This window comes from Mauremys reevesii, linkage group 1 (genome assembly GCF_016161935.1).
Source record: "Mauremys reevesii isolate NIE-2019 linkage group 1, ASM1616193v1, whole genome shotgun sequence".
Lineage (NCBI taxonomy): Eukaryota > Metazoa > Chordata > Testudines > Geoemydidae > Mauremys > Mauremys reevesii.
The window spans coordinates 292,132,499-292,156,521 of NC_052623.1; the positions used below are offsets into that span (position 1 = coordinate 292,132,499).

The following is a 24,023-nucleotide window of genomic DNA, read 5'->3' on the forward strand; positions in this document are numbered from 1 at the left end:
TGAGTGAGCCCCTCCCGGAACCCGTCCAACACACAGCACGGACGGTGCCCCCTCACAACATTCATGCACTGACAGTCTCCCTCTAAGTCGTGCCCGCCACTCGTCCACAGTATGGACTCTAGTCCGCATCAGGGTTCCTCCCCAGCAGCGTTTTCTGTACCCCCCTCAAAAAGAGTCATGTGTAACATAGCCCCCCTTCCCTCCCATTGGCATCTAGCCACAGCACTCGGTCACCTGCTGATTTCCTGGAACTCACACATAATAGCATCGCTAACTCTGCTCCTCTCCCTGAAAACCACCCCTTCCTCAAAACTGTTATTAACTGCCCCTAAGCAGCATTGCCAGTCTCTGCAGCAGCAAAGAGCCCCTTCCCCTGTGCATTTGTCACCCCCTGGTTGCCACCAAGTCTGTAGACATATGAATGAGAATATAGTGTACTTTGTGCCCTTGGACTGCATAGATACCTCCTGCATCTTGGTAAAACATATAGCTCCTGACAAACAAATGTCAGGAGGAGGAGTTATATTTGCTACTGGCTTTAAAATCAGAGAAGGCTTAGACTCTGGAGATCTTTCTTGGAAAATGTTTGAAACAGGTGCAACCTGGAAACATCTCATAGCCTCCAGAAACGCGTCAAGTCCACGCCGGTATTCCCAATATACTTGTTATAGCGCAGGTTTTCCATCCCCATTCTTTCTAACTTCCTGAACTATTCGAGTTCTTGACTAATTACATTTTTCACTGTTCAGTAATAAGGATACATGCTGAATTAAAAGTGTGTGTGTGTGTGTGTAAAGATAGAGAGAGGAATTATTTTGAAATTGTAAATATTTCCTATTACGTAATGAAATGTCTCATCTATTTAGCTACAATAGTCCAATAAATAACAATAATTAATTATTTTATTTATTAAAGACTTCATCTATCTCAATCTAAAACAGTCACGGGGAAAGGCATTTGACGTTACTAAATCTTGTTTTTGTGGATGAGGCATATGTATAATATCTTAATTTTTATTTTGAATTAAAGAATGTGTGTTTAGTATAATTGTGCTGCACTGAAAGGCTCAGTATTGTGGTGTATCTGTGTGACCTGACTGTGGCATTAAGTGGCTCCTATAGTGGTGTTTCAGTGGTGGGTGTAACGGGACTGTACTGCACCACGTGGTGTTCCTGTGGTGGGTGTCTTAGGAGGACTGTAAGGCACTAATTGGGTGTTTGGGGGCTGTGTATATTTTGTCTGTTTTGCAATGAGGGAGCGGGACTCCCCGTCTCTATTATCCCATGACAGTGTTTGGGGACAGCCACGGCTGCAGCGCTGTCTGAACCAGGACAGATCCCGCTGCTAGCCGAGGAGAGGCTGGAGCCCGCAGGGGGCGATACCGACAGGGGAGGAGCAGCCGCAGCACGGCTGGAGCCGCCTCTTAGCCCGGGCTCCCTGGCAGCTCCTCGGCGGGTCCGACACCTTCTTCCTCCTGAAGGGGCAACAGGCCAGAGCTTCGCACCGGGCACCGGGCTGCGGGCGCGCTCGGCTAAGCCATGGCGGTCTCCGCGCTGCAGCAGGGCATGGTCTCGGTCGTGCTGCTGCTCTGCCTCTTCGTGGCGGTGCCCAGGCTGTTCGGGGGCGGAGGAGGAGCAGGGAGGGCCTTGCGGGGGGGCAAGGCTGGCCCCGGTCGCTACGATCCCTATCCGCCCCCCACAGGTACAGAGGAGCCGCCGTCCGAGCCTCCCTTCTGTCTGTCCCGGCAGCGGGGGAGACTAGTGGTGCCGGTGGGCCGGCTTTGGGTAACCGTCTGGTTGCCCCCTCCCCCGCACTTGTTCCCCTGGTTGGAGGAGGGGTGGTGGGAGAAAGGATTATAGGCTGCGACTTCTCTTATACTACCCACCCTCGCTTGGGGGTGTGAGAGATGGCGCAGTCTGTGACCCTGGTCTCTCTGCCCCCATCCCCTGTCAGGAGGTTCTGTGGAAGGGGGTGAAGCCACAACTTGTTTACGCCATGTCTACGCAACAAAATTATCTCGATCTAATTTATGTTGTTCTACAGCCACCACAATTCTTAGATCGCTCCTGTGTGCTCGGGCTTAGCTCCTTGTGTTGGTCCTCAACACCACCAGGAGTGCTTGTACCAATTTTATTGCCAGTGTGGGGCGGCTCCTGAAAGCACCTAGTAGTTGATGTAGGCAACTCAGTATTATACTGATGCTTTGTTGACCTAATTACATTGACCCTGATTCTAAGCTGCTTGTGGAGGTGATGTTACTAAATTGGTGTAGCAAGGCACTTGTGTCAGCTGGAGTCAAATTTAAGTGAAGACACTTCCACAGCTAGGTGATGTAAGGCAGCTTGTGTCAATGCAACCCTACAGTGTAGACTAGGCCTTGGCCTTTGCCTCTCTCTTTGTAAACTTATCTGTGGCCAGTAGTTGGAATTGCTTTGTGTTCTCATGTTGTTTACAGAGCTACACATCAGAGGCTAGCTTGAAAAGAATCTTTTGACAGTCAGCTCAGGATAAGTCAAACTATCTAACTTCCTACACTCACCCAGTGTTCTGGTGCATAAAATAAACATAACTATTTGCAGTCAACAGAATGAAGTCGTGATAAAGGAATCACAAAATAGAGATAATGATAAGACACATTTTGTTTCATTTAATAGAGAAGAAGTAACTAGGAGCATTTCCCCTATCCTAAAAGTGTAGATGATGCTCTCTTCTCAAAAGCACAGATTTTATTAGACTAACAAGGTATTGCTTGTAACCACCTGGTGTTCTTAGTCCTTTTTTATTATTATTATTATTTTATTATTCCAAATAATTGGTAAAAACAGGATGCAGGGAAGTGTGAAAAAGCTGAGTGTTACAATCTAAATAAGGAAATCAAATAATGTTGATTGGTGGGTAATGTGCTAGTAGTTACTTCTGCAAACAGGCATTGGGGATGATGTTTGTTTAAAACTAATAATCTTCATCTGTGCTGAGATTCTAGCTGTTCACTAAAGCCAAATCCTTGTCTGGTCTAAATTGGTATGGAACGGTGCTAATTTATGACAGCCAAGGATTTGGCCCTATATTTCTAAAGGCAAGTGGTCCATTTTAATATTTGTAAAAAGCGACAAAGAGTCCTGTGGGACCTTTATAGACTAACAGACGTATTGGAGCATAAGCTTTCGTGGGTGAATACCCACTTCGTCAGATGCAGATTTTTGTCAGATTTTAATATTTGCAATTAATTAGATAAATTTAACTTCTTGAGACAGACATATGATTTGGTAAGTTGAAGGCAGTTTTAAACCAGGAGATATAACATAAACAGTATATGACTTCTAATAATTCACTGTTGAATATTTGAGAGTAAAATGGGCAATTTATGAGCCTCTATATAATGTGTAAATTTTTATGTGCAGTTCAGAATGACCCTAAAACTTAGGAGTACTTGTGGCACCTTAGAGACTAACAAATTTATTTGAGCAGAAGCTTTTGTGGGCTACAGCCCACTTCATCGGATGCATGTACTGGAAAATACAGTAGGAAGATGTATATATGGACATACAGAGAACATGAAACAATGAGTGTTACCATACACACTATAAGGAGAGTGATCAGTTAAGGTGAGCTATTATCAGCAGGAGGAAAAAAAGCACTGTTTGTAGTAGCAATGAAAATGGCCCATTTCTAACAATTGACAAGGAGATGTGAGGAACTGAGGCGGGCGGGGTGGGGAGGAAATAAGCACATGGAAATAGTTTTACTTTGTGTAATGGCCCATCCACTCCCAGTCTTTATTCAAGCCTAATTTGATGGTGTCCAATTTGCAAATTAATTCCAATTCAGCAGTCTCTCATTGGAGTCTGTTTCTGAAGTTCTTTTGTTGTAATATTGCAACTTTTAGGTCTGTAATCAAGTGGACAGGGAGATTGAAGTGTTCTCCAACTGGTTTTTGAATGTTATAATTCTTGACGTCTGATTTGTGTCCATTTATTCTTTTACATAGAGACTGTCCAGTTTGGCCAACGTACATGGTAGAGGAGCATTGCTGGCATATGATGGTATATATCACATTGGTAGATGTGCAGGTGAACGAGCCCCTGATGGTGTGCTGATGTGATTAGGTCCTATGATGGTATCCCCTGAATAGATATGTGGACCGAGTTGGCAATGGGCTTTGTTGCAAGGATAGGTTCCTGGGTTAGTGTTTTTGTTGTGTGGTGTGTGGTTGCTGGTGAGTATTTGCTTCAGGTTAGGGGCCTGTCTGTAAGCAAGGACTGGCCTGTCTCCCAAGATCTGTGAGAGTGATGGATCGTCCTTCAGGATAGGTTGTAGATCCTTGATGATGCTCTGGAGAGGTTTTAGTTGGGGGCTGTAGATGATGGCTAGTGGCGTTCTGTTACTTTCTTCGTTGGGCCTGTCCTGTAGAAGGTGACTTCTGGGTACTCTTCTGGCTCTGTCAATCTGTTTCTTCACTTCAGCAAGTTGGTATTGTAGTTGTAAGAATGCTTGATAGAAATCTTGTAGGTGTTTATCTCTGTCTGAGGGGTTGGAGCAAATGCGATTGTATCGTAGAGCTTGGCTGTAGACAGTGGATCGAGTGGTGTGGTCTGGATGAAAGCTGGAGGCATGTAGGTAAGTATAGCAGTCAGTAGGTTTCCAGTATATGGTGATGTTTATGTGGCCATCATTTATTAGTACTGTATTGTCCAGGAAGTGGATCTCTTGTGTGGGTGCAGGGTACGGCAGGGGGTTGGGGTGCAGCAGGGGGCTCAGAGCAGTGGTTTGGAGTGCAGGAGGGGTGTGGCAAGGGGTCGAGGCGCAGGGTGCAGCAAGGGGCTCAGGGCAGGGGGTTCGACAGCAGGAGGAGCTCAGGGGGCAGGCTCTGGCCCGGCGCACACCGGGGGCAGGGCCGGCTGCCTGCCCTGCCCCCACGCCGCTCCACTCCGGGAAGCGGCTGTAACGTGGGGGAGGAAGGGCACAGGGGTGTGTGTTGCTGTTGCTTCAGGCACCGCCCCCAGCATCTCCCATTGGCTGGGAACTGTGACCAAAGAGAGCTGCTGGGGGCAGTGCCTAAAGCAACATCAACACACACCCCTGTGCCTCTCTTCCCCCGACTTTTTCTTTCCACTTCCCGGAGCGACGCGGGGTCAGGGCAGGCAGGCTAACCGGTATCAGAGCACCTGAAGGGACTTTGTTAGGATTTTGGCCCTTAGGAGGTTGGTGACTCTTGTTTGTCTGCTTGCAAGGCACCAAAGAGGGTGACCTTGGCTCCTCCCTGGGGCAGTGCTCTCTTCTGCCCCATTGGAAGATACTGACACTGGAACAGTGTCAGATGAATGGGGCCTTTGAGTAGATGTGACCCAGGAGATTGGGGTGGTATTTCTGGTAACAGGGTCCCTAACAGAGAGACTGATGAGATGACCGGCCTGGCTGTGGCCTTCACTTGGTGTCCAATTAGGTTTCTATTGATCTCCCGAGGAGAAATAGGTTCATGCAGGCTTCCCCCATTCTTGGAGAATGAAAAACATATGGAACTTTGCTTGGCATATGTCCCTCTCCTAGGCAGAGTAGGCACTGAGAGTGCCCATTGTTAATAGGCATCAAAGCATAGAGGATACATTCTTGAATCCTGGAGTCCTAGCTTTTGCTGCCTCTGTACAGGGGTGGGGAATGGTGTTTAGCCTAAAGGAAATCTACCTGGGAGAGGGCTGTTTTTTTTTTTTTGTTTGTTTGTTTGTTTTTTTAAGCCGGGCCAATTAAATATAAGAGACTAACAATTAACTGATTAATAAAAAAACAAAACCCATGGGTTCTCAGAGCTCTGGCTCCAGCCCAAGCCTGAACATCTAAACTGCAGTTTTGTAGCCCTGCAGTCTGAGATCCCTAAGCCTGAGGCCTGGTCTACACTAGGCGTTTAAATCGGTTTTAGGAGCGTAAAACCGATTTAACGCCACAACCGTCCACACTAGGAGGCACCTTATATCGATTTTAATGGCTCTTTAAACCGGTTTCTGTACTCCTCCCTAACGAGAGGAGTAGCGCTAGTATCGGTATTACCATATCAGATTAGGGTTAGTGTGGCCACTGATCGACGGTATTGGCCTCCGGGCAGTATCCCACAGTGCACCAGTGACCTCTCTGGACAGCAATCTGAACTCGGATGCAGTGGCCAGGTAGACAGGAAAAGCCCCGCGAACTTGTGAATATTTCCTGTTTGCCCAGCATGGAGCTCCGATCAGCACATGTGGCGATGCAGTTAAAAATCAAAATAAAGAAAGAGCTCCCGCATGGACCATGCGGACGTGATCGCTGTAAGGGCAGGCAAATCCGTTCTATCAGCGGTCCGTTACAGAAGACGAAATTCAAAATCATTTTTTTAAAATCTCCAGACAGACGCCATAGCAGGGGCTCAGCGCACTGCTGCGTGACAAGCGTAACGGAAAGCCAAAGAATCAAATGGACGCTCATGGACTGAAGGACTCAAGCTATCCCACAGTTCCTGCAGTCTCCGAAAAGCATTTGCATTCTTGGCTGAGCTCCAAATGCTTCTAGGGTCAAACACAGTGTCCGCGGTGGGTCAGGGCATAGCTCGGCAATTTACGCACCCCCCCACGCACCCCCAGAAGTGAAAGGGAAAACAATCCTCTCTTGACTCTTTAGCATGTCACCCTATCTTTACTGAATGCTGCAGATAGACCCGATGCTGCAGCACTCAACACCAACATCCTTGCTCCCTCCCGCCATGGGTGGCTGATGGTACAAAATGACTGGTATCTGTCCTCGTCATCAGCCTATTGGCATATGGGGCAGTGCAAAAGGACTGGTAACCATGCTGACTAGCATCAGTTAGGTCAATCAAGGGCGCCTGGCCCTAATTTTTCCTGGTAGATGGTGCAGTATGGCTGATAACCATCGTCGTCATAGCAACAGGGGGCTGAGCTCTGTCAGCCCCCACCCTTCATGTGTAAAAAAAAGATTCAATTGCCCCTGGACTAGCAGAGGGATGCTGGGCTCCTCTGCTCCACACTCCTTACTGTCCTGTCTGGACTATCATAGCAGCTGGAGGCTGCCTTCCACTCATTTCTCACTAACAAGTCTGTGTCTTATTCCTGCATTCTTTATTACTTCATCACACAAGTGGGGGGACAATGCTACAGTAACCCAGGAAGGCTGGGGGAAGAACGGAATCAACAGGTGGGGTTGTTGCAGGAGCACCCCCTGTGAATAGCATACAGCTCATAATTTCTGCAGGATCCGACACAGAGCAGCTGCGCTCTCTGATACAGTGGTTCTCTAGTACACTTGCCCATGTTCTAGCCAGGACTGATTCTATTTTTAGATACCAAAAAGGAGGGATTGACTCGGGGAGTCATTCCCAATTTTGGCTTTTGCGCCCCTGGCTAAGAGCAGCCAGGGGCACTTATGACAGCAGCAAATGGTGCAAAACGACTGGTAGCCATGCTCATCTTTTTACCAATTTATGGATTGGTAGATGGTACAGTGTGGCTGATAACCATCTCTGCTGTCATGCAAAAGCAAAAGCATGCTGCTGTGTAGCGCTGCTGAATCGCCTCTGTGAGCGGCATCTAGTACACATACGGTGACAGTCACAAAAGGCTAAACAGGCTCCATGATTGCCATGCTATGGCATCTGCCAGGGCAATCCAGGGAAAAAAGGCACGAAATGCTTGTCTGCCGTTGCTTTCCCAAAGGAAGGAGTGACTGACGACATTTACCCAGAACCACCCGCGACAATGATTTTTGCCCCATCAGGCACTGGGATCTCAACCCGGAAATTCCAAGGGGCGGGGGAGGCTGCGGGAACTATGGGATTGCTACGGGATAGCTACCCACAATGCAACGCTCCGGTAGTCGATGCTAGCCTCAGACCGTGGATGCACACCACCGATTTAATGTGTTTAGTGTGGCCGCGCGCACTCGATTTTATACAATCTGTTTTACAAAACCGGTTTATGCAAATTCGGAATAGTCCCGTAGTGTAGACGTCTGTCGCGTTGCAGGCGGGCCGGATAAAGCACAACAACCAATATGATTGCAAGCGGAATCATTTATTATTTACAATGCATCATATTATATAGGCTTCTCCATATTAGCAACGCAGACACACTAACATTACATTGCTGCTGATTGGTTTTTTGTTTGATACACACACTTTTTACATGCATGGCCTTTTGCTTACTGGTTTTTTATTTTTTATGCAACTTATTTGATTCCAATTAGGCCACCTGGCATTTGCCTCGCTCTGGCAGTTCCCTACTTTCTCATAACAACTTTATCTAACTCCTCTATTCTTATTGTCCTGCTGCTGTAACTTTCCACCAAGGCAGCATAGGGATGATGTAACCCGACAGACGTCCTCTGAGTCAGCTGACATAGGCCAGCCAGTGATGCTTTATTGCAGTGTAAATATACCCTGTATGCCCTTTTGAGGGTGTGAGGACCTCTGGGGCTACAAAGGACACTGCTGGCCAAAAGAATCTGGTCTCTCACATATGGGGCATATGCATACCAAGAATGAAATCCATGTGGGCAATCACTTGAACTTTCTCTTACTAGGTACCTCTGAATCCCTTTTGGAGGTTTGACAATTACACCTTAATTTGGTCATCATCCATCTGGCCAAGAAGAACTAAAGAACAGAACTTCTTTTATAGCTCATCAACCCTGATAATTAATGTTAGGGGTTTCCACTGAACTTCAAGAGATCCCTGCTGCATCTGCGTCTGTTCCATGCCCAATTACTGAAGATGAGTTGGCTGCAGGATGGATAAAAATCAATACTTACTTTTAAAAATGGATTTTTAAAATTTAAATTACGTTTTAAAAAAACTATTCAAAATTAAATTTGAGATTGGCAACCTATGTTAAGACATGAACTTATTATAATCTTTAAAACCATTTAAATTAAATTTAAATTATTCAAATTTAAAAAGTCAAACTGCTGAAATGTTGGAAGTCATTGGCTAGGCATCTGGAATCAGAGTTTGCTGAAGTGCTAAACTAACTTTTGACAGCAGTAGTCTCTTCTTCAGGTGTAGAGAGAACACTTCATTTCAGTTTATTCATGTATTTCATTTAAATGACTAATCCATTCAAAACTGAGATGCTGATTGGCATCTGAAAAAGCAGGAGAGCTTGTTTTTTCTCTTCCAATATATGAATAAAATCAGGATGTCATCTACTAGTTTTAAAATCTTGAAGTACATGATGACCAGAAACAATTGGAACTATAGCTAATACTTCCTTTATTTAATAAATAAGTTCGTTTTAATTGTAAAATATATCTTGATAAACTTTTTTCTTGCCTATCAGTGAATTTAAGATGGGTTTTATTTAATGAAAAACACGAAACCCCACCATTTAAAAGTTATCTTTAACTCCAATTTCCCATCTACATGCAGCTGGAAAAACATCTCAAGCAACATATGAATCATTTAGTAAATAAGATGCTATAATAAAAATATAAAAATAAGAATATGAATAAACCTCTTAAGCTATATAATTAAATATAGCATTTCCTCCTTGTTAGCAAGAAGTACCACCAAACTTAAAGGCTATATTTAATTACAAATCAATATATTGACCAACCAATGAGAGTCAACTTTTCATTAGAAGGACTAAAAAGTGCAAATGCAAAATGAGATTAAAATTCTTTATTTAAATGAAGATTTTCAGCTTGCTGATTTAAATCATGATCAAAATCAATGAGTTAGATCAAGTCATCCTGTTTGACTGGACGCCAGGATCTGGCCCACAGTTCCTGTGCATTACCTACTGGAGCCAGTGTTTTGGTATAGTAACAAAGTAAAATAAACTCAGTTCCCTATGCCAGTTCAGAACATATCCAAACTCTGACCCCTCCTCCCCCGATTTAGTCATGGGTATTTTTAGTAAAAGCCTTGGACAGATCACTGATCCTGAATTTTTGTTTATTGCCTGTGACCTGGTCATGACTTTTACTAAAAATACCCATGACTAAAGCATAGCCTTAGTCATGAGGACTACACAAGATGATTGATCTAAACAAAGTCTAAACTAATAACTACATAAATAGCTTTTTTTAAAAAAAGGAAATAAGAGATTAAAGTAACTTAAATGTTTTGAAAACAAACAAATCTGGAAATAGGTACAAATGGCTATGACTGAGCACAAGTTAAAACAACAAAAAGTAAAGACTATTAATGGGCAAAATAAGTAGGTGAAGGAAAATATGTATCTCAAAAATATTATTGCATGGTATTTTTTCCATGTCACCTTACCCTTTTTGGTTTAAGACTAAAATTCTTGTCATCCATATGTTAGGAAAGAATCTAGTGACTTTTGGACACTATTTTAAAAATACTGTGGTTCTATAAAAAGCAGGCTTTCTCATTTTGAACACTGATCCATTAATCAGAGCTATGCCAAAAGTTTGATATGAACCTTAATCCCAAAATCTGCCTGGATTTGAGTTAATACAAATAGCCAAATGAGTTAACTATGTTATTCAAATGTGTTTTGCTACCTGCCAATGTTGTCTTAAACTCTTTAGCTTTGTCTGGATATCCATGAACTTGATTGAGGTAGCTGTTTGTGTTGTCTTGAGTTCTGTCTGCATTAGTTGGAGTAGCTCATGTGATATCTTTTAATATGGCTACCCAGCTCTACTTCATGTTCCAAGGAACAATTGGATATGTAAAACTTGCTCAAATTTCAGATGCTGCAAACTGATTAAATATGACAGAACTTGAAGGGTTGTAGAGAACCACTCCACTGAAGAGCTAATATTAATCTTAATTATAATTCCAGTTCATCATTAGAGGTCTGAACGTTTTTTGGTGAGGCTTTGGAATTTTAAGATCATTCTAAAAACCTCTAAATCATTCTCACATTAAACATTTTATTCTAGATTTGCAAAATATCATGGTTTGGGGTCTTTTCCCTGCATCTAAGTTCATATTTTCACTTCTTGACTTAAAAAAAAAAAATCCGTATCAAAACCACTCTTCCATGTAAAGGAATCTATTTTAGTAATCTTCTCCTTTGACTGTGACAAAATTGCAATGTCTATTTTTGTTTAAGGCTTGAATCCCACTTGTTGTACATTCAATGGACACTGCTATCTTGATGTAAGATAATACCAGGGAGTGTGTTTTTTTTAAAGTACATTATCACCTGCTTGTGAAGTGGTGTTGAATGAAACAAGGCTCACATCTCTGGAAAGTTTAAGGCACGTTGTTCAATAGGCAGCAAAATATGGCCATAGGCTAGCAACTATTGGCAGAAGTAGTAAGCTTACTATGATTCACATGAGAACTGGCTGTAATTATGTTCTTCATTATTCTCACTAGAAATCCTCAGCTGTGTTGGTGTTCTGAAGCATATTAGAAGTTGTAGCTCAAGTGCCACCTCACAGTTAAGAATGCATTTGTTACTTATTTCTGGGGGGAGGGGGGGGGGGAGAACACTGTAGTCTGAAACTTCATGCTTACTTTTGTCTTAAGGGTATATACTTGTTAGCCATGTAAAGGTTGCTAAAATTTCATTTGCCATTTTCTAGATCATATTGGTATGTTGGAGGCAGATTTTTCATGCTTCAAAACTATTCTTGGTCTCCTCAATTCAAATTTCAAAGATCCTAATTTTTGAAACTTCAGACTCCTTGTTGATTCAATCGTCAATAGGACATCTTAATTAGACATATGGAAATCCTTTTTAGAAATAGTTAAGTGTTTGGAAAATGTGTACTGCACATGTGTAATACTATACTTTTTTCCATTAAATATTTAACTCTCCTGAGAGATGACACTCTTACACATGTGTAAGAGCATTCATAATAACACTGAACCTAGAGCTAAAACCTGTATTTTACATATGCTAATCTGGTTATTTCAGTGAATGTCTCTTGCTCAGACAGGGAAACATTAAATTTCTGTTTCTAAAGGTAGATAATACTGAAATCAAAGCTCTTATTATGGAAAAATTACTGAAAGTTTGATGCTAATAATAAAAAGCAGTTCCAGTAGGTTTGAGTTCAATGCCAGATTGCTATTTGTATTTTGATTTTAATGTCAGTGTATTATTGGTTTTATCTAACTTAACTGCAGTTTGCAATTACTTTGCTAGATTATTTCCATTGGTAAGAAAGAAATCGCCTAGTAATTTGTACTGTTTTATTTAGTAGCTTTGAAGAAAGAGTATCTTACTTTGAGAATTTTTTAAATATACCCCTTACTGTGCATACGTGTAAGGGTGGTCTATTGTAACCCCTTGTATGTGGCTGTTCTATAAGAGCTTTCAGTTGACACAATATTAAAGACATGGTGAATCTACAAGGAGGAAAATCTCGGAACGGTTTCATTTTGAAATTAACTACAAGGCTAAACTTTTTCTTTTAAAATATTTCATTTTGCAGGTGCCTCTGAGAGAGTTCATCAGTCTCATCTGAATTCAGGAAGTTCTCAAAGTAAAACATACCAAAGCTTTCAGCAGATGAGGAATGTAATGGAAAAGGACAGGAAGAGTGAGAGAACTAGAGGCAGTGGCAAAGACTTAGCGTTTACCCTCATGCCCTTGTATGCTATTGGTGTGGGGGTGTTTGCAGCATACAAATTCCTAAAGGTAAATATTTAATATCTTAACCATAGAAGTGGGAGATGGTAAAGACCTAACAGGTCGTTTGTTTCTCCCCTGTGTCCATGCAGATTGTTCTTTAAAATGCACCTTTAAAATGGTTTTTGCCCAGTGTGCTTTCAAAGATGAGCTGCACAGTAAACACTGTGCTGTTTACTGCTTTTTTGGGGGGCGTATAGAGACTTTCTAACTCTCCTTTTTTCCTCTTGTCTCTTACATTTCAAATCTAAGATCCTAACTTCCCACTCTGGGTCTTGGACAAGACTTTGGCGATTCAGCCTCATACAATAGTACTATTCATAACCTAAACAGCAGCTCAAACTCTCTCTCTCTCTCCCCATGCAGAAATGTGTCGTAGAGTATCAGGGTTGGAAGGGATCTCATCTAGTCCAACCCCCAGACAGATTTTTGCCCCAAATCCCTAAATGGCCCCCTCAAGGATTGAGCTCACAACCCTGGGTTTAGTAGGCCAGTGCTCAAACCACTGAGCTATCTTCACCTGTACTCCCCTGCACCTAGAACCCCTCAATGAGTCACTGTGCATACAGATCCCCTCTGCACCTGGATCTCCCACAGAGTTGCCTGCTTCTAAATTGCACCTGGTACTCTTGAGGGAATTCTGCACCTAAAATTAAAAATTCTGTGCCTAAAAACTTTAATTTCTGCAAAATTCTGACATGTTATTTCTCAAAATAACAAAGTAACAACAATATAATCACACCACTTTCAGTTATTTCGGTAATTTATTTCAAAATACTTGTCCGCAAATAATTGAAAATGGTGTGATTATATTATTGTTGCCATGTTGTTTTGACAAATAAAATAGGTAGAATTTTTTTTTTTTTTTTTGGTGCAAAATTTTCTCAGGAGTAAGTCTACCTGCCCTGTCTTAGGACATGCCAGAAGGGTCTAAAGGTACCTAATTCATGTAACTAGGTACCTTCTAGAGTGTGCTAGCAGCATTGTATAGACACACTCTGAAATCTTTAGCAGTAGGAGAAGCCTAGATTCTTTTTATCCCAACAGTTATACTGCAACAGTGGGGAATTTTGTTTAAAAAACATAACACCATATCTATTTTTAGTGCTGAAAGAGTAGTAGTAATCCAGTTTTCTAGTGAAGTGAGGTCCTGATATTTATTTGCATTGTGGTAGCTACTAAGATCTCCAGTCCTAGAACTGGACAACGGCATTCTGGGCACCATACAAACACATATTAAAATGACAGACCCAGCTTTTCTGAGGTGATTACAGTCTAAATGAGACCAGAGACTACAGGTGGATACAACAAGCAAGGAGCATAAGGTAATAAGTCAAAACTGGTCAGCATGAAAAGTAGTTGTCACATTACACCAGCTGCCTGACTGCTGTTGAAGTTTCTTTTGTGGGCATCATGACAGAGGAGAGTTTTAAGGAGGCTGATCAGTTGGCCTTGTGGGTGTTTATGGGGCATCTCCTCCCATGCATGAGGAGCAATATGGGAGAGAGCATGAAGGTGCTTGTTTGTAACACACTTGTTAAATTTACAAAGACTAGTGTCATTTCAGCAGCATCCACTTTGGCAGTTGACATCTTCATGTCTATAAGAGATAATGGAGGACAGGCCTCAAAAGTACTTCTGGGGAATTCTGCGCCACTGCACACGTGCAGAATTAATGTCCCCCACAGATTTTTTTTTCTCTCTGCAGAAAATAGATTCTGCTGGAGAGGTACTTCAGTTACACCCTTTACCCACCAGGGGCGGCTGTGATGCCAGAACAGAGGGCAGTTGGCTCAGGGGCTGGAGCAGCCAGCTGCAGATAGGGAGAAGGGAGACACTGCATTCCTCACAGTACCCCACCAACAGGGCCAGGTGAGGAGACACAGGATATTGGGGGGAATGGAGAGAGTGGGGCACACAGGGCGGCTGTGGGTCACATAGACTGGGGTTCAGAAAGGCAGGGGGACAGACTGGGGTGGGGGCACAGGAGCTAGTGGGTTGACAGCATTGAGCCAGGGTCTGAATGGGAGTGGGGGTGCAGGGTGATTTGGGGGGCGGGGGCAGTGGGATTTGTTTGCTGTGAGGAGAGGGAGGAATGCAAAGGGGGCTGACATAGTCAAAGCGGTGAGCCATGAAAGCTATTTTTGCAGCAATATAAGCAGAGCAGACTGCATTTCTCAAAGCTGGAAAAGAAGAGGTAGTGGTAATTGAGACTCAGGATGAGGACCTGTGCTACAAGAGACTTAACTGTATGGTTGGAGAGAAAAGGTCATTTCTAGAGGTTGCTTATCCAATATAAAAAGAAAAACCACCCCCCAATGCAATTTGCCTTTTAAATGCCCCAGATATATTTGAGTTTTCTCCAAGAAAAATGGTGGAAGCCCTAGATATAGATAGGGCTTCCACCATTTTTTCTTGGAGAATTCCAGGACCCGAAAGGCCTTATCAAGAATATTTTCCTGACATTCAGCATACCTTTTTAAAATAATGTTATCACTCCCAATGAGATTTCTCTCTACCACTCTATATGCTGGCATTCCTCAGCATCCTTGGTGTTTATACTCTTCGCATACTTGGAGATTGTCATCACTTAGCTACATATAAAGCTTTATTAACATACTGTAGTTGAGGCAGTCAGCATACATTGATATGTTCAGAAACTTGAGTTTTAATTGTCTTGCATAATTATATGGTCTAAGACAGGGGTAGGCAACCTATGGCACGCGTGCCAAAGGCAGCACATGAGCTGATTTTCAGTGGCACTCTGCTGCCGGCCTGGGTTTCGTCTGTAAATGGCTTTCCGTTTTTTGCAGTGCACTGTGCAGTCTTGTAACTTCCTTCTGTAGCTTTGGCTGTAACACCTGGTCTAATTTCAGTTGCTGATGACTTATGACGTGCAGCAGACCAGGCTAAATAAGCTGGTGGTCCTGTCCGGCCCTGGACTCTGGCTTATCTGGCCCCCATCACTGCAGTAGCTGAGCAATTCACTATTTTTAAGACACTTACCCTCCCAGCAGCCATGAAGGGCAGTTGTTCCCATTGTATAGAGGGAATACTAAGGCACAAAGGAGACATCCACACCGTGATAAAAAAACTCGCTGCACCAAGTCTCAGCCTGGGTCAGCTGACTCAGGCTTGCAGGGCTAAAATTAGCAATGTAGATGCTGCAAGACCTTTTCTGGGATCTCAGAACCTAAGCGTCTACATCACACTTTTCAGCCCCACGAGCCAGAGCCAGCTGCTGCCTGTTTATTGCAGCACAGACATATCCAAACAGGCTGAGTGACTGGCCCAAGGTTGCACAGGAAGCCTGTAGCAGAGGAAGGCAGGGGCGGTGAGATGTATGGGCCTGTGGTGCCCAGGCTCCAGCAATATTCAGGGCCTAGCTCCACCAATATTTGGAGAGGTTAGCAACTGATCACTCGGAAGCCTATGTGCAGCTTAAAGTATCCAAATATGTGCCAGACATTGGAAAACTCAGCAAGGAAAAGCAAGGCCAAGGATCACACTAAATTGATATGATCTGCATTTTAATTTAATTTTAAATGAAGCTTCTTAAACATTTTTAAAAACCTTATTTACTTTACACACAACAATAGTTTAGTTATATAATATAGACTTGTAGAGAGAGACCTTCTAAAAACATTAAAACATATTACTGGCACGCAAAACCTTAAATTAAAGTGAATAAATGAAGACTTGGCACGTCACTTCTGAAAGGTTGCTGACCCTTGTTCTAGGAAGTTACATTTCTGAAGGTTTTTGTGGTTAAATATAAATTGAAGGTGTTAATGTGTCTGCTAAAACAAATTCCCCTTAATAGCAAATTCCCCAATTGAACAGCCTTATAGCAGTTCTCATGCATTGTTCATGTAGTGACTTGAGAAATTCTGTAAACTGTTTTGAATAAAATGTGGCGCCTAGTTTAAGGTAGCACTGTAAATCAGTGGTTTTTTTGTTTGTTTTTTTTCTATGTGCTTACAATGACATTTGAGGTAGAAGTAAAAATATTGTGCATTGATGAACATATGTAAGATCTTGAACATAGTTTTATATACACGGCTTTGTTATCCTTGGCTTATTTTCTGGTAGCCTTGCAATAAATTGTCTGATTCTGAAGTGGGTACTTCTGGTGAGATTATATGAAACAAATAAAATTGTTTTGTTTTATATAATGCATCTGCTGAAAGCAACAGGACACCTGCTATACTAGCAAAACTAGAGTGATTTGGATAAACATTTTATAGACATTATTTCACAAATGTTAAAATGTCACTTTTGGCCAAAAGCTTTGGATAGTTTCAGTGAGAACTTTGCTGCGTTTGACTTAGTTTGAAGGTGGGGGGGGGGGGTAAAGGGTGAATGAAAATATAACAAAGTAAATAGTAGCTGAAACTTTTAATACATTTAGATACCTTAAATAAGGCTTCTATCTTCTAAAACACATATTAAGCTATTATATTGTCTTAAGTATAACTTCACTTTTTTTTTCTTTAAGATGAAATCTCAAGAAGGAAGCTCTTCCAAGAAAGAGAAAAATACAGAAGAAGATAAGGCAAAAGAAACAGGCAAGGCATCGGTTCAGAACATGCATAATTGCAAACTGCTTAGTTTTTCCTTCTAAAATAAAACCATATGCATTCATTGATATGTTGCAGAACAAAATCCAATCCCTTAGTTTATTAAAATGCTTTGAAGAACATTAGCAAGACTATTAATTTAAAATTAGGTGCTTGGGTATGTGATAGGCATAGAGCAATGCTCAGTAGTGGCTTACTTAGAACCATAGAAAGGTGGGGCTGGAAGGGACTTGGAGCAGGTGTCTAGCCCACCCACGGTGCTGAGGCAGCACCAAGTATACCTAGATCATACCTGACAGGTGCTTGTCCAGCCTGTTCCTAAAAGCCTCCAATGGTAGGGATTTCAGTCTTCCTTGGAAGCCTAGTCCATAGCTTACTATCCTTTTTAGTAAGATTGTTTTTCTTAATATCCAACCTAAATCTCCGTTGCTGCAGATTAAATAATTTACTTCTTGTCCTGCCTTGAGTGGACATGAAGAACAATTCATCACTGTCCTCTTTATAACAGCCCTTAACATATTTGAAGACTGAAGTCCCCCCTCAGCTTTCTTTTCTTAAGACTAAATATGTCCTGTTGTTTTTAACTTTCCTTATAGTTCTAGTTTTCTAAACTTCTTCTTATCCTTTTTGTTGCTTTCCCCGGAGTCTCTATCTTGTCCACTTATTTCTTAGTGTGGTGCCCATACTGGACACAATATTTTAGCTGAGGCCTACCATTGCTAACTAGAGTGGGACAATTACCTCCTGTGTTACATACAACACTTCTTAATACATCCCAGAATATTAGACTTTCTTGAAACTGATTCACATTGTTGGCTCATATTCAATTTATGATCCACTATAACGCCCTTATCCTTTTTCTGCAATACTACTGCCTAGCAAGTTATTTCCCAATTTGTGTTCACACATTTGATTTTTTCCTTCCAAAGTGCAGTACTTTGTTCTTGTCTTTATTGAATTTCATCTTGTTGATTCCAGACCAATTCTTCAATTTTGTTTTTAATTCTAATCCTGTCCTTCAAAATGTTTGACATCAAGCTGGGAGGGGTTTCATCCTCAGACTTTACAAGGATGTTCTCCACTTTATTCGAAGTCATTAATGGAAATATTGAATTGTAATAGACCCAGGACTGACCCCTGAGGGACTCCATTAGATACACTCTCCCAGTTTGACAGTGAACTGTTGATAACTACTATTTGAGAATGGTCTTTCAACCAGCTGTGCATCTACCCTATAGTAATTTTTTCAGGACTACATTTCTTGAGGGCTTGGCTACACTGGAGAGTTGCAGCGCTGGTGGAGGCTTTACAGTGCTGCAACTTAGTCACCGTCCACACTTGCAAGGCACATACAGCGCTGCATCTCCCTGGCTGCAGCGCTGGCTGTACTCCTGCACTGCCTCGGGTATAACTATTGCAGCGCTGGTGATGCAGCGCTGGAGTGCAAGTGTAAACAGTGATTAATCTTACTACGCTGTAACTGACCTCCGGAATTTTCCCATAATGCTCTTAACTAAATTACTCTCTTTGTTTTGTTATGATGCCTCTTTGTTTTGTTGTGAACTCAGGGCTCCGGGAGCTGCTTATCTAAAAAACAAACACAGCTCCTGTTTGCTGTGAATGAGGCAGGCAGGGGGATGAATGTCTACAGCTAGTGTTTGCTTGAGGAGAGAAACAGCACGGCGGGGGGCGGAAAGGGAGTCCGTCGGAACAGCTGCTTATCTGGTCTGCAGGCTATTTGCATTTAAGAGTGAATGAGGGGCCAAGGAAATGGTCAAATTTTGCAAGGCAGGGAGCTGACACAGAATTTGCAAGGCAGGCTTTGCAAGGCAGGGAGCTGACACACAGTGTCGGCTCCAAAAATCCTCTCTCTCTCGCTCCCGCTCCCTGTCACACTCCACCCCACCCCCCTCTTTTGAAAAGCACGTTGCAGCCACTTGAATGCTGGGATAGCTGCCCATAATGCACCACTCCCAACAGCGTTGCAAATGCTGCAGATGTGGCCACGCTGCAGCGCTGGTAGCTGTCAGTGTGGCCACACACCAGCGCTTTCCCTACACAGCTGTACGAAGACAGCTGTAACTCCCAGCACTGCACATCTGCAAGTGTAGCCATAGCCTTAGTTTGCTTATTAGACTGTCATGTGGGACTGTCAAAAGCTTTACTAACATCAAGATCTATCACACATACTTCTTCACCCCAACCAGTGGGCCAGTAACCCTATCAAAGAAGGGGCCTGTCAGGATTTATTTTTGATGAATCCATGTGGGCTATTACATGAAACCCTATTATCCTGTAGGCACTTACAAATTGATTGTTTAATAACTTGTTCCAATATTTTTCCAAGTATCAAAGTTAGGCTGACTGGTCTCTAATTTCCTGAGTCCTCTTTGTTCCTCTTTTTAAAGATATGTACTATGTTTGCTGTTTTCCAGGTTTCTGGGACCTTACCCGTCCTCCATGAGTTTTTGAAGATAGTTCCCAATGGTTTTGAGATTGCCCTAAGGAACTAGACATAGCAAACTTTGTCAGGCCCTGCCATCTTGAATGCATCTCATTTATCTAAATATTCTCTAACTTGTTCCTTTCCCTCTTATTGTTAATATTGTGTTAAGCATTTGGTCGCAGTTAACCTTTTTATGGAAGACTTAAGCAAAACAAGCATTAAATACCTCAGCCTTCTTGATGTCACTATTGTTAGATTTCCTTCTCCTGCTAAGCAGTGGACCAATGCTTTCTTTTACTCCTAATGTATTTCTAGACCCTATTCATATTGCCTTTTGTTTCTTGCTAGGTGTAACATATCTTGTGTTTTAGCCATTCTGATTTTTGTCTCTACATGCTTATGCTATTCTTTTGTGTTCATCCTTAACAATTTGCCCATGTTTCCACATTTTTAGAATTCCTTTTTTTCATTTTTTAGGTCATTAAGGAGCTATTTGTGTGCCTTTTACACACAGTCAAAATGCTAAGGGCATGACTTGTTTTTGGTTGGCTCGTTCTGTTAAGCAGTGAGGACACACCATACATTTAGAATAACTTGCTGTAACAGGACACTCTTGGTTGATAAATGCAAAGTAATGCAAACTGGAAAACCTAATCCCAATTGTACATACAAAACAATGGGATCTAAATTAGCTATTGCCACTTAAGAGATCTGGAGTCATTGTGGCTAGTTTTGTGAAAACATCCACTCAATGCGAAGTGGCAGTCAAAAAAGCTAACAATGTTAGGAATAATTAGGAAAAGGATAGATAAGAATACATTAAATGTCATAATACCACTATATAAATCCATGGTATGCCCATACCTTGAATACCGCACGCAGATGTGGTCACCCCATCTCAAAGATATATTAGAATTGGAAAAAGTACAGAAAAGGGCAACAAAAATGATTAGGCCTATGGAACAACTTCCATATGAGGAGAGATTAATAAGACTGACTCTTCAGATTGGAAAAGAGATGATGAAGAGGGAATATGATAGAGGTCTATAAAATCATGACTGGTGTGCAGAAAGTCATTAGTCAATTTCCCCCTCCCCCCCCCCCCATTTGTCTGATAACTGGAGTTTACTTTGTCTGAACTCCAGTTCCTCCTTTTTTTGGTAAGGTAGTGCCAAGAGCTGAGCAACTTTTACACACAGTCACACCAAAGTTTTACAGAGAAGGGGTTACTTGATTTCTTTTTGATAATGTCTGCCTAACATAATTTGGCTTTTATTTCTTTGCTGCCATTTTGCAGTGCAAACACATGTCTAATACACTGTCTTCTCTTTTAGAACATCAGCTTTTGGAACTGGAGCAGCATCTAGCACAGACGGAGAAAATTTTAAATTCTTTATTGACTCAGTTAGACCCACTGTCAAACTGGTGAGTAATTTCAGGATAAGGAATACAGGTTATGCCTTAAATAAAGTTATACTAATTGACCCCAACTTTTTAGGGATTTACAAATATCTCAAAAGATCATCTTATTTATGAGGTGAAAGGTACCGAGAAACTTTGTAATGTAGCATTTGTATGCTGTACAGACAGTAGCCAATGCTGCAGATTTAAACAGGCATTGCTACAGACAGCTCCCTTGTTGACATACAGATGTAAGCAGCATAGTAATGGGATGATAATACTGCAAAGTGGTATTTTCATATTGTTCCACATTCAAAACACCCATGTAAAACATGTTCACCAATTTTGCTTCAGTTCTTTAGAAACAATACTATTACCTTAAGTACTAAGTAAAATTCCTGGTTTCTCAAATGATTTTTAATAAAGATTGTCTCCAAAATTATGGGAAGCCCAGTTGTAGAAAAACTAATCTTAATTGAAAATTAATACAGATTCTGAGGAAGGAGAAATAAGTATAGCTTTTAGTGAAATCTCTTCTAAATACACTATAAACCTAAATAGCATTTGAAATTCTTTGCTGGGGATTGGATGGCTCATGAATGTTAACATAATATGGAGTTTCTTCCCCTTCCAGATCATGGGTAGTGACCAAAAGTAACTACCATTTGATAGCTACCATATTTGGCCTGTATGAACTTACTTTATTTGGTTTAGGTGGCCATGAATTTGTATCATAGGGACTGATCATAATTTCTGATCCATTGGTAGTCTCAGTAGAAAACTAGGGAATAGCTAACAAGAGCTACTTATACTTCTAGAAAAGTACCTTCCCTGAAATAGGATTGAGGCACACTAATTGGGAGTGTTGTAAATCAGCAATCAAGAGTACTCAGTTCACACACAGATAGATAGGGACTGTGTGTTGATTTGACACCTTTCATGAAAACTATGTTATTAAATTAAAACAAATGTATTATCTTGGTGCTGTTCTTGAACTTAATAACTTTCACTACATTATTAAATTTAATAGGTTGAAACTCCTTATTAAATCAGAAGATTAAATGACAAACTTGCAACTGGTTAATACTCTAACAGCAATCTCTTCAAAACAAAACATCTTGATAAGACACTCTTTTATCTAAGCTGTAATGTCCCCTTTCTGAGGTCTTATTTAGACAAGTTGTCTAGAATAGCTTTCATTGTTAATTCCATCTTTCAGTGGGCACTTCAACTGGAACACCCATCATAAAAATTCAGTAATGAAATCAGCCAGTAGCCATATTTCAGTTTTTTGCTTTTTTTTCCTCAATCTTCAGAGGAAATGTAGTGATGGTTGCCAACAAGTTTTAAAACTGGTTTTAGTCACTCATCCAACCATGATAGTAGTCATTCACCTGGAAAAAATAGTTTGAGCTATTCTGGAGTCAGAACAATATTTTTGGTGCAGTTTTGACAAGTATTCATTTCCAGTTGTAGCTCAGGTGAACCTTCAGCTGCTTGTCTCTTCATTTCAGTGTTAATGCTTTGGCTTGTGAACAGAAAGATGAAATAATGACACAGCTCCAGTCCATTAGACAGCTGATGAAGGAAAGTGGATTGGATAAATCAGAAATGAAACCAAAAGGTACTTTTAGTTTTCAGTCAATGTTGTAGATCCTTATACAGTAAATCAGTGTTTAGCTTACTTAAGTTGTAAAGAATTGAATGTTCAGTTTATACGTCTTGGATGCAATATGGTTCTTACTTCCAGACTGGTGGATATTATCAGATGATATTTTAAAATCTTATTTTTTGCCACTAGTTGTCTATAAAAGTAGCAGCTCACTTCTTACCTGACGGGTACCTAGTTACAAATTGAGATGTTGGATCTTTAGAGGTGGGAGCACAGCTCAATCCTACCAGAATACACTACTGCATTTAGAGCCAGAAGTCCTCTGCTGCTTTATTAGTGAGATTGGAATTGACTGAATGCATCATGAGCTCTCAACCTCAATAGGCTGCTAATGCATTAGTCAGACTTTTCGGAGGAATTAAAACTGAAACTTCTGAAACTGAGAACCCTATCACTAATCTTAAATCTTCATTTTCTTTTTTTTGTAAACTAAGATGTTAATCACACATGTAATGAGAAACTTGAAGATCTCATTCAGTCATTTGGCAAACACACTCAGGAAGAAGCAGATGACAATGAAGATCATAGTATTGAAGATCTGCTTGAAGATACTGATGGTGGTTCCAGAAAGGAAGAGCATGAACTGTGTGACTGTGAATTCACACTTAGTCAGCTGATTGAGCCAAAGGTGATAGAAGTTCAAGAAATAATAAATAGAGAGATACTGGAACCAGAAGAGACTGAATTAAGGAGGCGTAATAGATATGAATTAAATATGCATATATAAAATGTTCAAAATTAAAGAATTATTGCACATAACATTGTATGCACTTTTAAAATATAATGTCACTGCTATATGCTTTAAAAGTAGAGGTGAAATCTTGCCCCACTGAAATCAATGGAGTTCTGCAATTGACTTCAGTGGGTGGCAGGCTTTAACCCAGAATGTTTACACATATAGTTCTATTTATTTTTCCTATAGAAAATATTTCTGTACTATTTGTATATAATACACTGAAATTACACATGATGCTTCACTAAAGCATCAGGATTTCTTAATACAATATTTGTTTTCATACCTAATTAAAACTAAGAGGAATGGATATAACTCATAGTGATTATTTTAAATATAGAAATCATAGAGTAATTTAAATGTCTTTTTCTGGAGTTGCACATGCAAACTGAAGAAAGTGTACTGCTGGGGGGATTCTGGTGCCTGCAGAAAATAGCTCCCTTCTAGAATTCCTGTGCTTCCCTACAGGGAAGCAAAGGGAAGCCACGCAGGACAAGGAGGGGTTACCATGTGTTCAGTTTTTGGGGGTGATTTCCCCCTCCAAACAGAGGTGAGGTATGGGGGGAGGGAGGCACAGAGTTACATGCCACTGCC

The 24,023-nt window shown here is 41.4% G+C and overlaps 1 protein-coding gene across 1 annotated transcript; it reads left to right on the forward strand.

Annotated features, from left to right (window-relative positions):
- Positions 1–1,491: 1,491 nt before the first annotated feature.
- Positions 1,492–23,455, forward strand: CCDC107 (coiled-coil domain containing 107). The gene is made up of 6 exons (XM_039490261.1): positions 1,492–1,701; positions 12,401–12,606; positions 17,096–17,165; positions 20,958–21,048; positions 22,539–22,648; positions 23,131–23,455. Exons 1-6 carry the CDS (start codon positions 1,539–1,541, stop codon positions 23,421–23,423), a joined length of 933 nt encoding a protein of 310 aa, XP_039346195.1. The 5' UTR covers positions 1,492–1,538; the 3' UTR covers positions 23,424–23,455.
- The last annotated feature ends 568 nt before the right edge of the window (positions 23,456–24,023 follow it).